Source organism: Microtus pennsylvanicus, chromosome 20, assembly GCF_037038515.1.
Source record: "Microtus pennsylvanicus isolate mMicPen1 chromosome 20, mMicPen1.hap1, whole genome shotgun sequence".
NCBI lineage: Eukaryota > Metazoa > Chordata > Mammalia > Rodentia > Cricetidae > Microtus > Microtus pennsylvanicus.
The window spans coordinates 130,367-146,366 of NC_134598.1; the positions used below are offsets into that span (position 1 = coordinate 130,367).

At 39.5% G+C, this 16,000-nt stretch overlaps 1 protein-coding gene across 1 annotated transcript; it reads right to left on the bottom strand.

Annotated features, from left to right (window-relative positions):
- Positions 1-2,712: 2,712 nt before the first annotated feature.
- Positions 2,713-15,639, bottom strand: LOC142838782 (lysozyme C-2). Its single transcript, XM_075954399.1, has 4 exons — positions 15,456-15,639; positions 13,717-13,881; positions 4,057-4,135; positions 2,713-3,590 (listed from the first exon to the last, which is right to left on the bottom strand). The coding sequence occupies exons 1-4, from the start codon at positions 15,589-15,591 to the stop codon at positions 3,524-3,526; spliced, it is 447 nt and encodes a 148-aa protein (XP_075810514.1). The 5' UTR covers positions 15,592-15,639; the 3' UTR covers positions 2,713-3,523.
- Positions 15,640-16,000: the final 361 nt, after the last annotated feature.

The following is a 16,000-nucleotide window of genomic DNA, read 5'->3' on the forward strand; positions in this document are numbered from 1 at the left end:
CCCCATTAAAATCCCAACAAAAATTCTTCACAGACCTTGAGAGAACAATAATCAACTTTAAATGGAAAAACAAAAAACCCAGGATAGCCAAAACAATCTTATACAATAAAAGCACTTCCAGAGGCATTACCATCCCTGACTTCAAACTCTATTACAGAGCTACAGTAATGAAAACAGTCTGGTATTGGCACAAAAACAGAGATGTTGACCAAGGGAATTGAATCAAAGACTCAGATATTATTCCACAAACCTATGAACACCTGATTTTTGACAAAGGAGCTAAAAATATACAATGGATAAAAGAAAGCATCTTTAAAAAGTGGTGCTGGCATAACTGAATGTCAACCTGTAGAAGAATGAAAATAGATCCATTTCAATCACCATGCACAAAACTCAAGTCCAAATGGGTTAAAGACTTCAATAAAAATCTGACCACACTGAATCTGATAGAAGAGAAAGTGGGAAGTAGTCTGCAACACATGGGCACAGGAGACCACTTCCTACATATAACCCCAGTAGCACAGACAATAAGAGCAACAATAAATAAATGGGACAAACTGAGAAGCTTCTGTAAAGCAAAGGACACTTTCATTAAGACAAAAAGGCAACCTACTGATTGGGAGAAGATCTTCACCAACACCACACCAGACAAAAGTATGATCTCCAAAATAAGAATTCAAGAAACTAGACATTAAATCTCTAATTAACCCAATTTAAAAATGGGGTACTAAACCGAACAGAGAATTCTCAACAGAAGAAGTTCAAATGGTCAAAAGACACTTAAGGTCATATTAAACCTCCTTAGCGATCAGGAAAATGCAAATCAAAACAACTTTGAGATACCTACACCTGCTAGAATGGGTACAATCAAAAATACCAATGATAGCCTATGCTAGAGAAGATGTGGAGTAAGGGGAACACTCATCCATTGCTGGTGGGAATGCAAACTTGTGCAACCACTTTGGAAATCAGTGTAATGGTTTCTCAGGAAACTGGGAGTCAACCTACCTCAGGATCCAGCAATTCCACTCTTGGGAATATACCCAAGAGTTGCCCAATCATACTACAAAAGCATTTGTTCAACAATGTTCATAGCAGCACTATTTGTAATAGCCAGAACCTGGAAACAACCTAGGTGCCCCCCCCCAATAGAAGAATGGATAAAGAAGGTGTGGCATATATACAGCTACTCAGTGGTAAAAAATGACATCTTGAATTTTGCATGTAAATGGATGGAAATAGAAAACACTTTACTGAATGAGATAACCCAGACCCAAAAAGATGAATATGGTATGTACTCACTCATAAGTGGATTCTAGCCATAAACAAAGGACATTGAGCCTATAATTCATGATCATAGAGAAGCTAAATAAGAAGGTTAACCCAAAGAAAAACATATAGTTATCCTCCTCGATATTGGAAGTTGACAAGACAATAGTGGGGAGCACAATGGTGGGGTTGGGGTAAGGGGAAGGGGACAGGGGGGAGATAATGGAGAAGAGGAGGATTGGGGAGAGCTTAGGAGAATGGGATGGTTGAGATGGATGATTAGTGGATATGGGAGCAGGGAAAAAGATATCTTAATTAAGGGAACAACTTTAGGGTTGACAAGAGACTTGGCTCTAGAGTGGTTCCCAGGTGTCCAAGGAGTTGTCCCCAGCTAGGTCTTTGAGCAGCAGAGGGGAGGGTGTCTGAACTGGCCTTATCTCATAGCCACACTGATGACTATCTTGCATATCACTATAGAACCTTCATCCAGCAATGGATGAAGATAGAGACAGAGAACCACATTGGAGCACTGAACTGAGCTCCCAAGGTCCAAATTAGGAGCAGAAGGAAAGAGAACATGAGAAAGGAAGTCAGGACCGCAAGAGGTGCATCCACCCACTGAGACAGTTCGACTGATCTAATGGGAGCTCACCAAGGCCAGCTGGACTGGGACTGAATGAGCATGTGATCAAACTGGACTCTCTGAATGTGGCTGACAATGAGGGCTGACTGAGAAGCCAATGATAATGGCACTAGGTTTTGATTCTACTGCATGTACTAGCCTAGTCTCTTTGGATGCACACATTCCTAGACCTGGATGGAGTGGGGAGGGCCTTGGACTTCCCACAGGGCAGGGAACCCTGACTTCTCTTAGGACTGGAGAGGAAGGGAGAGAGTGGGAGGGAAATGGGAGGAGGGGAGGAGGTAGAAATTTTTAATAAATAAATAAATTTTTTAATAAATAAACTTTGATGTTTCCAATGCACTTTAAAATGCCTCAGAAAACCATTATAGATACAGAGAGTGAGCTGGACAAATAGAAAGGAAGTGATGGCAGCAAATGCTAGAACAACACACAGGGAATGGCTGTCACTGTAGCCATGTCTTCATGTCTGCATGACTGGAGGATGTCATCATGTGGGAATTACTTTGTCAAGGGTCTATTAGAGACAAGGGAGATTAATCAGCTTGCTTTTGAATTCCAGAAAATGTTCAGCTGGTTGTGTATATAGATGAAGGTGTAAGCACAGTCTCTCTGTGTGTGAAGATGTAGGTATATGCCATATGTAGATGAGGATGTAGACAATGGCTGTGTGTAGTTGATATAAGTGCTGGATAAGAGTAGGTGAGACCATAAGCCCTAGAAAGAGTACCATGTTGATTTTCCCAATATATAAACAATTTTGCCCCAGAGACAACATATGAGAGTAAACACAGTCAAGATTTGCATTGAAATTGTTTAATGGGTATTTGTAATTTTTCACAATGCACTTAGTTTTGCCAATCCAAACTCATCAGTCTCAGAGTTAGCTGATATGCTTGAAGTTACTTTAAGAAAGCTAAGAGCTAGCACAGTCACTAATCTGTCTGGAAGACCTCATGATCCGCAAGAGGAATGGGAACATTCTCACAAGAATTAAAACAGACTGATACATGAGTTGAGAACTTACTTTTAAGCAGTATAAGTGGCCAAATCTAAGAAAATGTTTTTGAAAGGTCACACATTTCATTACAAGTTTCTGAGCTGAGGCAGTCTCAGTTTATCCACCCAGAGTTCTGTTCCCTTAAAAACCCACCTTGCCACACACTGCAGTTGTTCTAACTGCCTGGATGCTGAGGTCATACACAAGGCCTGGGAACTCACGCAGCTGCCATTTCACCCAAGATCAACTTGTCTCCTTAAGATTTGATGTGTGTGAATCCAACAAGGGAGAGATGAAGATTAAGTTTGAAGAAACTACATGTGAGTGACTTCATCTGTGAAGAACTGATGGAGATGTGTGTGACTATTGAAGTGTTAGACCACTGTCACCAGCATCTGCTGCATGGGTTAATGAAAAAAAAATGGAGGTTTTTCTTAAAACAGTGAACACATTAGTCAGCATTAAGCCTCTTGGGAAACAGTCTCCATTTTGCTCTTGATTCTTTTCAAAGGCTGCTTATATGAGGGGAAACCAAGGAAGTGTGACCTTTCCTGTAACTACTTCTAGAGCGAGAAAGAGACAGGATGAGCTGAACTGGAAGCACACAGCAGTTACAATCTGCAGTTCCGAAGATACTGGGTGAGATCTCGGTTTTGACAGAAGTTTCTCCATGCCACCCTGTGAAGGAAAGTGAGATGAGGAGAGTGGTTAAACTTGTCTCCTCTGTCATACATATTCTTAAAACTTGGGGGGAGAAATAGTGTAACAGTGGCACTAATGGTGACTGGGTGCTGGACCAAGATCTAGTATGAAACACAGGCTACAGCTACACCTAAAAACTGCTGGAGCTATGTCTACATGGCAGTGTGATCCTCTCCAAACCCTGAGCAGAGCCCAGTGTCCTCACTGTCAATGTAACATCATGTGCAAAAAGCAGTTAACTGATCTACAAATAGTCTGGAGGCCTAACAAGGAAGTTGTCATGTGTGGAATTCTCACAATCTGAAGAAATTCCCTAAAACTAATGATGTAGAGAAAGTCCCCAGCTGTACCTGCAGTGGTCAGAATGACACTTGGGTCTCAGAAAGACTCACTGCATAGATCAACAGAACCAGCAGTGTCCCCTTCCCAAGTTCCCACATACCATGCTCTAATGCCTTGTGGATCTCTCACAACCCTCTTTGCACATTGTATGGCTTGAGTGATGTCATCCTGGAGCAAAGCTAAAAGACAGGGGTGGGGAATTACAAGGACGGTTGGAGAACCATTTAGTTCAGATCCAGGCAGCTTTCTTCTGTGACACTGAGCAGTGGCACAGGAATTGATTTCCAAGTGTCCATAAATCTGTGATTGCTGGAGACAGATTCTCTTGATTCTATCCTGTTGAAACGGCGTAAGTTCTTTTATTTCTCATTTATGAAGTCCCTGGGGGTTGGGATATACTTGAGTGGTAGAGTGTTCTTAGGATTCCAGCACTGATAAAAAGTAGAGAACACACTGTAGTAATGAGAATGAATTGACATGGAGGCTGTGGTACTGTCAGCTAATGTGAGAGAAGTTCCTCTTCCTTCTCACACTGAAAAAAAAAAACCTCACTGGAATTGTCACCTAGGCATAGCAGTGAAAATATATCCTAAAGAAAAACAGAGGCTGGCTCAGTGACTAAGGGTCTGGATGCTCTTACAGACGACTTGATTCCCAGCACCCACATGGCAGCTCTCTGGCATCTGTAACTCCAGTTCCAGGAAATGGGAGCCCTCTTCTGGCTTCCACAGGTACCGTGCACACAAGCAGTGCACAATTATATATGCAGGCAAAACACACACTCACATAAATGAATACTTTAAGAAAGAAAACAATGAGCCAGTCGGTGGTGGCGCACGCCTTTAATCCCAGCACTTGGGAGGCAGAGGCAGGCGGATCTCTGAGTTCGAGGCCAGCCTGGTCTACAAGAGCTAGTTCCGGGACAGGAACCAAAAAAAGCTATGGAGAAACCCTGTCTCGAAAAAATCCAAAAAAAAAAAAGAAAGAAAGAAAGGAAGGAAGGAAGGAAGGAAGGAAGGAAGGAAGGAAGGAAGGAAGAAAACAATGCACAAGCTTTGTGTGAATAAAGCTCTTCCAAGGGATTTATAACCAGTAAAATAAAAGGAGTCAAGTTCTCTAAGACTCAAGACTAAAGTGTGGTGTTTTCAACATGGAGAATATTGTTCCTAAAATTTTGTTTGCAGTTTAAGATTCAGTTGTTCCCATGGATGGAGTTTTGAGTAATAGCAAGTATAATTTAATTTGTTTAAAGAATGTAAAAATCTGTCTTATATTTTTTTGTGAATACATATGTGCACAGTATAACTTCACTTGCACCTACAGCATAGACCTGTAGTCTACAAGAGTGTTGTCCAAAGGTTTCCAGTTACATCAACTCTCTGAACACTCAAATGGGAAATGATATTCCAATCCCTTTCAATGACTGTAGATGAGTGGACAAATGCCTTTAAAAGTAGACAAAATAGGCTACATAAATGTTCCACAAACTCTTTTCTCTTGAAAATGTTAATAACCGGGTTTAACAAAGTAGGAATTAATAGGTCATTGTTTAGAGTGCTTGACTAAAATGTAACAAGTCTTGAGTTCACTCACCTCACTGGAACAATACAACAACATCAACCAATTTTATTCATTCACTAAAAATTACATATTACTTCTATCATGATATGAGTTCAAGTCCTACCATCCCAGCCTTCAATCCTGATATGAACCTTGTTTGTTCATTTCTTAAAAGAATAAGTTTCAAGCTTGCTCCAATACTGAGGGGACCTGGGAGTCAGCCAGCAGGGAGTTTTCCTGTGGCTAGGCTACCCCTCAATCCACCTGGCCCCACACCCGCCTGCTTGCCTGTAAGCTCAATGGAACCCTGGAACACAGCTTGCTCCAATACTGAGGGGATCTAAGAGACAGCAAGAATTAGACCAAGAGGCCAAGACACTGCCAGCCACATTTGAAGGAAGAGATGGATAGGCTCCAATGCAAGAAATCCTCCAACATCCTAAAAAGCAACACCAGGACCCAGCAGACACACAATAGGAAGACTTGATCATCCTAACACAGAAGTATAAGAAAATGACTTTAAACGTAAATTTATGAAAATGATGAGACCTTTAAAGAGGAAGTGAAAACTCCCTTAAAGAAACGGAAGAGAAGACAAACAAAAAGTTGGAAGAAATTAATAAATTCCTCAAAAAAAAAAAAAACCCAAGAGAAAACAATCAATCAGATGAAGGAAACAGTTCAAGACATGAATACTGAAATAGAGGTAATGAAAAAAACACAAACTGAGGGAATTCTAGATATGAAAAATCTGAGTAAATGAACAGAAACTACAGAGACAAGTAAAACCAACAGAATATAAGAGATAAAAGAACGAATCTCAGGTGCTGATGATACTATAGAGGAAACAAACTCATTAATTAAATAAAACATTAAATCCAACAAATTCTTGACACAAAACTTTCAGGAAATCTGGGACACCATGAAAAGACCAAACCTAAGAATTATAGGAGAAGAATTCCAGCTCAAAGGTACAGAAAATATATTCAAAAAATTATAGAAGAAAACTTTCTCAACCTAAAGAAGGATATCCCTATGAAGGTACAAGAAGCTTGCAGAACACCAAATAGACTGGACCAAAAAAATCCCCTCACCATATAATAATCAAAACACAAAATATACAGAATAAAGAAAGAATATTAAGAGCTGCAAAGGGAAAAGATCAAGTAACATATAAAGGTAAACCTATCAGAATTATACCTGACTTCTCAATGGAAACCATGAAAGCCAGAAGGTCCTGGATAGATGTGCTGCAGACACTAAGATGCAAACCCAGACTACTATACCCAGCAAAGCTTTCATTTACCATCGATGGAGAAAACAAGATATTCCATGACAAAAATAGATTTAAACAATACCTATCCACAAATCCAGCCTACAAAAAGTAATAGAATGAAAACCCTCAACCCAAGGAAGCTAACTATACCCACAATAACACAGACTTCTGATAACCCCCCACCAGCATAACCAAAAAACAAACACTACTACTAAAAAAATAACTGGAGTTAACTATTGGTCATGAATATCGCTTAATATCAATGGACTCAATTCACCTATAAAAAGACACAGGCTAAGAAAATGGATATGAAAACAGGATCCAGCCTTCTGCTGTTTACAAGAAATACACCTCAACCTCAAAGACAGACACTACCTCAGAATAAAGGATTGGGAAAGATTTTCCAATCAAATGGACCTAAGAAACAAGCAGGTATGGCTATCCTAATGTCTAAAAAAATTGATTTCAAACTAAAATCAATCAGAAGAGATGGAGAAGGATACTTTATACTCATAACAGGAACTATTCATAAAGATGAAGTTTCAGTCTGGAACATCTATACCACTAATACAAGAGCAACCACATATGTAAAAGAAACATTACTAAAACTTAAATCGTTCATCAAACCCCACACACTAATAGTAGGATATTTCAACACTCCTCTCTCACTAATAGACAGGTCGACCAGACAGAAACTTAACAGAGAAATAAGAGAACTAACAGATGTAATGAATCAAATGGACTTAACAGACATCTATAGAACATTCCACCCAAATAGAAATGAATATACCTTCCTCTCAGCACCTCATGGAGCCTTTTCTAAAATTGATCACATACTTGGTAGCAAAGCAAACCTCCACAGATACAAAAAAAAAATTGGAGTAACCACCTGTGACTTATCAAATCACCATGGAGTAAAGTTAGAATTTAACAACAATAATACTCCCAGAAAGCCTACACACTCATGGAAACTGAACAGTCAACTACTGAACCACCCCTGGGTCAAGGAAGAAATAAAGAAAAAATAAAAGTCTTCCTTGAATTCAACAAAAATAAAGGCACAACATATCTAAACCTAGGGGACACTATGAAATCAGTGCTAAGAAGAAAGTTCATAGCACTAAGTGCCCACTTAAATGAAACAGAGAAAGCTCACAGCAGCTTAACAGCACACCTGAAAGCTCTTAAAAAATAGAAGCAGACTCACCCAGGAGGAGTAGAAAACAGGAAATAATCAAATTGAGGGCTAAAATCAACAATATAGAAACACAGAAAACAATCCAAAGAATCAATGAACAAAGAGCTGATTCTTTGAAAAAACCAACAAGATTGACAAACCCTTATCCAATCTAATAAAAAGACAGAGATAGAACATCCAAATTAATAAAATCAGAAATGAAAGGGGGGACATAACAACAGATACTGAGGAAATTCAGAGAATCATTAGGTATTACTACAAAAATCTGTACTCCACAAAATTGAAAAATGTAAAAGAAATGGACAATTTTTTAGATAGATACCACATACCAAAATTAAATCAAGACCAGAGTAACAATTTAAATAGACCTATAAGCCATGAGGAGATAAAAGCTGCCATCAAAAACCTCACGTCCAGGGCTGGATGGTTTGAATGCAAAGTTTTACCAGAACTTTCAAGAAGAGCTAATACTTATACTCCTCAAAGTGCTCCACATAATAGAAACAGAAGGGTCATTGCCAAAATCTTTTTATGAAGCTACAGTTACCCTGATACCAAAACTGCACAAAGACTCAACTAAGAAAGAAAATTACAGACCAATCTCACTCATGAACATGTATGTAAAATTTCTCAATGAAATACTGGAAAACCGAAACCAAGAATACATCAAAAAAAATCATCTATCATCCCAGAGATGCAAGGCTGGTTCAACACACACTGTTGATGTAATCCACTATTAAGTGACCTGAAAAAAAATATATGATCATTTCACTGGATGCTGAAAAGAATTTGACAAAATCCAACACCCATACATGATAAAGGTCTTGGAGAGATTAGAGATACAAGGATCATATCTAAATATAATAAAAGCATTATACATCAAGATGACAGCTAACATCAAGTTAAGTGGAGAGAAACTCAAAGCCATTCCACTAAATTCAGGAAGATGACAAGGCTGTCCACTCTCTCCATATCTCTTCAATATTGTGCTTTTCAGATGATATGATAGTGTATATAAGTGACCCCAAAAACTCCTACAGCTGATAAATACCTTCAGTGACATGGCAGGATACAAGATCAACTAAAAAAATCAGTAGCTCTCCTATACACAAAGGATAAAGAAGCAGAGAGGAAAATCAGAGAAACATTACCTTTCACAAAAGTCTTTGAAGAAAGAAATTGAAGAAGATACCAGAAAATGGAAAGATCTCCAATGCTCTTGGATAGGATCAATCAAAATAGTAAAAATGGCAATCCTACCCAAAGCAATCTATAGATTCAATGCAATCCTCATCAAAATCCCAATGCAATTCTTTACAGACCCTAAGCAATAGAGCAGAGGGTACCTGAACTGACCTTGCCCTGTAGCCAGAATAATGATTACCTTAAATATCACCATAGAACCTTCATCCAACAACAGATGGAAACAGAGGCAGAGAACCACATCAGAGCCCTGGACTGAGCTCCCAAGGTCCAGTTGAAGAGTGGAAGGAGTGAGGATATGAGCAAGGAAGTCAAGATTATGAGGGGTTCACCCACTGAGACAATTTGCCTGAGCTAATGAGAGCTCACCAATTCCAACTCGACTGGGAGTGAAGGAGCATGGCATCAAACTAGTCCCTCTGAATGTGGTTGACAGTTGGGGCAGACAGAGGGGCCACTGGCAGTGGCACTGGGATTTGTCACTACTGCATGTACTGGTTTTTTGGGATCCTATTCTTGCTCAAACTAGATGTAGTAGAGAGAGCCTTTGACTTTCCACTGGGCAGGGTGCCTTGCCCTGGCTTAGGATTGGAAGGGGAAGGGTGGGAAGGTGTGTGGAGGGAGTGGGAGGAGGGGAGTAGGAATTTGGATTAGTATTTTTTTAAAGTAATAATAATAAAAAAATAAGTTTCATCGAGTCCGGCAGTGGTGGAGCTCACCTTTAATCCCAGAACTCGGGAGGCAGAGGCAGGTGGATTTCCATGAGATTGAGGCCAGCCTGGTGTACAGAGTAAGTTCCAGGACACGCTCCAAAGTTACAGAGAAACTCTATCTGGAAAAAAAAAGTTTCATCTTAAACTATGTTATTTTGTTTGATAAAATAATGTTTATTTAAGAATTAGATTATTTGAACATGCATTCTAAAGAGTTTAAAAACAAAATTTGATATTAGTAAGTTGCTCTAAAATCTTTCAACACAAAGAGTATATCAATACACACAGAAGCCTGATGTGGGATTCCCCTCTGTATGCTGTGAATACCATTGGTTAATAAAGAAACTGACTTGAGCCCATGATAAGGTAGAGTAGAGATAGGCAGGGAAAGCTAAACTGAATGCTGAAAGAAAGGAGGCAGAGATAGGGAGAAGCCATGGAGCCAGCACCGGAGATAGATAGGCCTGAACCTTGCCAGTAGGCCACAAACCTCATGGTAAAATATAAAATTATAGAAATGGGTTAAATTAAGATGTAAAAGCTAGCCAATAAGAAGTTAGAGTTGCAGCATTGTTTGCCATAGCCAGAATCTGGAAACAACCTAAATGCCCCTCTACTGAAGAATGCATAAGGAAAATGTGGTATATTTACACAATGGAGTACTACACAGCAGAAAAAAATAACCACATCTTGAATTTTGCAGGCAAATGGATGGAACTAGAAAAGATCATTGTGAGTGAGGTAGCCCAGACCCAGAAAGACAATTATCACATGTACTCACTCATAAGTGGTTTTTAAACATAAAGCAAAGAAAACCAGCCTACAAATCACAATCCCAGAGAACCTAGACAACAATGAGGACACCAAGAGAGACATATAGATCTAATCTACATGGGAAGTAGAAAAAGACAAGATCAGGCCGGGCGATGGTGGCGCAAGCCTTTAAACCCAGCACTCGGGAGGCAGAGGCAGGCGGATCTCTGTGAGTTCGAGACCAGCCTGGTCTGTCTCAAAAATCCAAAAAAAAAGAAAGAAAGAAAGAAAGAAAGAAAGAAAGAAAGAAAGAAAGAAAGAAAGAAAGAAAGAAAGAAAGAAAGAAAGAAAGAAAGAAAAAAGAAAAAAAGAAAGAAAGAAAAAGACAAGATCTCCTGAGTAAATTGGGAGCATGGGGACCGTCGGAGAGGATTGAAGGGGAGGGGAGAGGCAGGAAGAGGAGCAGAGATAAATGTAGAGCTCAATAAAAATAATAAAAAAAGAAGTTAGAGCTAATAGGTCAAGCAGCAACTTAATTAGTATAGCTTCTGTGTGGTTATTTCTGGAATTTGGGTGGCTGGGAAACAAACAAGCAGACTCCTACTATAGAAGCCAGTTGGACAAAATATCAGTTACTCGGTGGTTCCCTGTCATACGGTCTTTATTACAGTAATACTTTCATGTGTATATGTTGGAACTGTTTATAATAAGATTTATTCTGTCAACAATGACTGATAACTACCCCTAAGTAAACAGTCAGAAAGGAAATATTCAGGACAAACACCAATAAAGCCACTTACAATTAATTAGTACATATTTCAGAGACTTTCATTAGTTACAAAATGACAACTTTTTGCATGTTTATTTTTATTAATTTTAATTATGTGTCTGTTTACTGGTGAGTGCATGTGAGTATAGATTAAACAATTCCCATCCACTTTTAATGATACCAACTCTTTACTTTTAATTTTGTATTAATTTAACATGTGTGTCTCTGTGTGGTGATATATGTGCCAGTGAACCTGTACATGTGTGTATGTGTATGTAGAAGTCAGAGGAAAGCCCCAGGAACTGTTCCCTAGATAGTCCACATTGTTTCTGAGACAGGGTCTGCCATTTGAACTGGCATATGCTGGTTGGCCAGTGAGCCCCATGGGTCTGCCTGTCTTGGACTCCCCAGGCCTGGTCTTACAAATGCATGTCATCAAACTCAGCTTTTATTTGGGTGCTGAAGGTTAAACCTAGGCTTAGGGGGCTCTTCTGTCTGAGTTGTCTTCCCAAGCATTATGTATTTTGCTTATTCATTCAGTGATTTTAGAGGCAGAACCCAGGGCCCTCTGAGTGGTAGGCACGGTATTCTATCACCAAGCTATGCCCTAAGACTAATGTCTTCCTTAGGTAATCTTTACGTGCACAGAGGGCTGTGAAGGTATACAGCAGGTGACAACTAGTTTTCAGCAGGTTGACCCACCAGATGAATGACTCTCTGATGGGGAGTGCCACCTGGTAATGCCATGGAATTACTGACTGTAAATGACCACTTATCCCTGTCTATAATTTCTCTCATGTGCCACTTCATTTCTTCCCTAAGAACAGCTGTGAGTGTTTTCCCATGGCTTGTGTCTATCTCATGTAAATTCCATCTACTGGGCACACACACAGCTGTGGATGTTTTCCCATGGCTTGTGTCTATCTCATGTAAATTCCATCTACTGGGCACACACAGCTGTGAATGTCTTCCCATGGCTTGTGTCTATCTCGTGTAAATTCCATCTACTGGGCACACACAGCTGTGGGTGGTCAGGAAGATGATTTCTGCTTAGCTGTAGAGTTGTGATGAACAGAAGTAACACTAGGATCGTTTTCATTACTCAGACTGACATAGGAAAGGAATAGTGTTCTCAGTCACAAAGACAGCTAATTTTAGACTTCAGAACAAATTCAAAGCAACCTGGTTACCCCTGGAGATGAATATCTGGTTACTCCTGAAGACAAATGTACAAGGTCATTTTCCTAGGTATTATTTATTGCTGATTCCGACTAGAAGCAATTCAGTAAACATAACTTTCTCAGTAATTGACTTTTTTGCACATAGTGCAAGCATTAGTTTATATTACAAGCTCAAGGTTCAGCCAACTAACTTAACTGTTTATTTTCTGTCTGGAAACCCTGAGAACCCTAACATTTAGGCTTCATAGCCAAGTTTTACTCACTGGCCAGTCAATGTGACATCCCAAGCCTACAAGAAATTGTGTGGCTTATCTTGTGTTATGAGAAAGTGTTGGACCTGAAAATGTAATTTTTCAAAGTTTGGCTTTGAGAGGAGTGGAAGTTTACAGAGAGGAAGCTGTGCAGGAGAAGACAGCTGTGGGAGAGAAAGGTAAAAGATGAAAAAGATGAGGCCTGAGGAAGTGTGAGGGAGTGGAGAGTGGGTGAACGATGGAGAAGTATGTGTGTGAGAGTGAATCCAGAAAGAGAGCTGTGTGAAAGAGCTGTGCCTAGGAGCTGTGTAAAGTGCTGCATGTTGTAAAAGAGATGTATAGCCGTGGCTGTGTGGAGATTTGTGTGGAGGCAAGGAAGATGAAGCTCTGTAGAAAAGATGTAGAAGAGAAAGAGATGAAAAGAAAAATACACAGCTATGTGAAAACTGTGTGTAAGATGTATGGCCATATAGGAGAGAGATGTATGTGTGTTTACATGTATGTATGTATGTGTGTATGTATGTAAAGAGATATGTAGCTATATGTAAAAATATGGCTCTATGAAGACAGAGATATTTTTAAAGATAATTATTTAAGATGAAGCAAAAGAGAAAGCTGCCACCAGAAAGCATATGCTTCCTTATTTACCCCTCATCAAGAAAAGTCTAGCCCTTGACACATACATGAATTTTTTGCATACTCTGGGTGCTGACCGGAGGCTGGATCCCCCCCGTTAGCAATTTTAACAATGACTTTCTGACAGTCTCCATCAGTGTGTCTCCTGCACAGAATCTCTGCTCTTGCACGTAAGAGCAGGTGAGTTGTTCCCTATCCCCCTAAACCTGCCCTGTCTTACCACTGCAGGGTATCCCACAGGCGTTCACTGCTCTCGGGGTTTTGCCATCATTGCACCAGTATCGGCTATTGATCTGAAATATCCCATAGTCAGTGCTTTTGTCTCCAGGGTTGTAGTTTGTAGCTCGTGTGTTATAGTTACTCTCATGCTGGGCCAAGCACACCCCTAGAAAGAAAAAGAATATTGATCAATAATCAACAACTGCAAATGATTCATATTGGATACCAAAATTAGCTTCTTGAGATGGCTGTATTTTACAAGTGGTTTATTTTATAAGTAAAATCATATGATTAAGTTATAAACTATGCTACCACTAGTTCAGGCCAGGTCTGGCTGTGTTACTCAGGGTTAGTTATTGTTACATCTCTGCATTTCAAGTAGGTGTAACTGCTATACCTAGTCAGCATGTGATTTTCAAGTATCCCAAAGAGAATCTCTTTGAGGACAAATCAATTTGCACTGAGAATAAACAGGATAAGGACTTTTAAAATATTCAGGTGGATGAAGCAGTCACAGTGGTGTGCACTCTTATTCCCAGCAGTTGGTAGTCAGAGGCTGGTGAATCTATGTGAGTTTGACACCAGCCTGGTTTACATAGCAAGATCCGAACCAAACAGTGCTATACAGTGAAACCATGCTCCCTACTCCCCAAAATAAAATAGCTACTTCTTTTACTGCTTTTCCCTCCCCCATCTTTCATCAATACACTTCTGCCTAAAATAAAAACACAAATAGTAGTTAGGTGAATTTTATAAATTAATATAGTTATAATTAACATGTTTATAATTAATATATTTATAATATGATTAATTTCTAAATTAGTATTAATATTCATGTTTATATTAAATTATTAATATTAAGCATATAAGCTACTAGAAAAATGAGAATTTCCTCAGAGAGATGTTTTAATAACAAGGTGAATTTGCATGTTAAGATAGAATTCTTTTTTTTCTTTTCTGTGTCACTAAGAATACTACTTTTGCACAGAACATGCCATCTCCTGCCTTAGTGTCCCATTGCTTGTATTCCAGGAGTGTGTATCTTCACAAATGGTTGGTGAGAATATTGAAAGCAACAACATTAGACTAGGAAGGGCTACTCTGCAATTCCCTCCATCCATCCCACCCATTCATCCACACATACACACATCCACTCACACATCTGTCTGTTCACTTGTTCAGGGACAATTAGTTATTGAGTAGTAGCTGCCTTAATTGAATCTGAAAAGCACGCTTGTTACAATGATGTAGAGGGAGTAAGTCATGAACAACTTTTCCTCATCCCTGTCTTCCATTGTACAGAATGAAAGGTCACCCCATAGTGAAGAAGCATATTAAATCATTCATGTTCTGATCCATCAGACCTCATTTCAGCAGCAAGTTGAAGGAAATCAGATCCTCTGCCCTATAAAGGAAATTCAAAATTTTTGAAAAGTTTTCTCCCAAAAGGTTCATACCATAGTAAGAGCAATGAAGACAGATACCAGTCACTCCAGCTTCTGAGAACTGTAGCAACTGGAAAACCCAGTGTCACTCCAAGAGCACCTCAGATCCTATTACCTTAGCCTAGCACAGGTGTCCCTTCCATGTCCTCACCCAAATATCTCTGATGAAAAAGACAAAGACTTTAGTTTTATTAAACAGGGTTCTAAAAGCTTATGGGCTCCAGTTCCCACTCTGCTCACTCATTGCTTCCTTATACCTGTTCTGTAGGGGTTTCTTATCTAAGAAGAGACTTACAGTTGGCCAGGCTGACTCCCCTGTAGCCATCCATTCCATTTCTTTTCAGAGTTCTGGCGAACTCACAGCGTTCATAGACCTTAGCCTGGACAGTGACAGAAACCAAGAGGAATCCCAGGGTGAGGAGAGCCTTCATGTTGACCTGGAAGCTGGATCTGCTGCAGGCTGACTAAAGAAAGCAAGCCTGGTATTTAAGCATCCTCCAGGTTCCTCCTTTCTCTTGAGCTGTGGTCTCTAACTTTTGAACTATGTGTAAAACAGGAAGTTCCTACAATTCTGCCAGTTTCAGCATTTGACCTTCTTTTCCCACAAGTTTGATAAGAGATGTTCTAGGGGTCTAGGAATAAGTACACATTCCTAGACTTAATTAAAATAAGTACTTATTTTAAAGTGCTTAAATTTGTGGCTCTTTAAGATAGCAAAGGTAGTTCTGCTTCTGCATGAGGATTTTTTTCTTCAATTTTATTATGAAGCTACACAACCAAAAGAAAAAGACACAACTAATATTTACAGTTAAAAACCAGCAACTACCTTTCGCCAACATT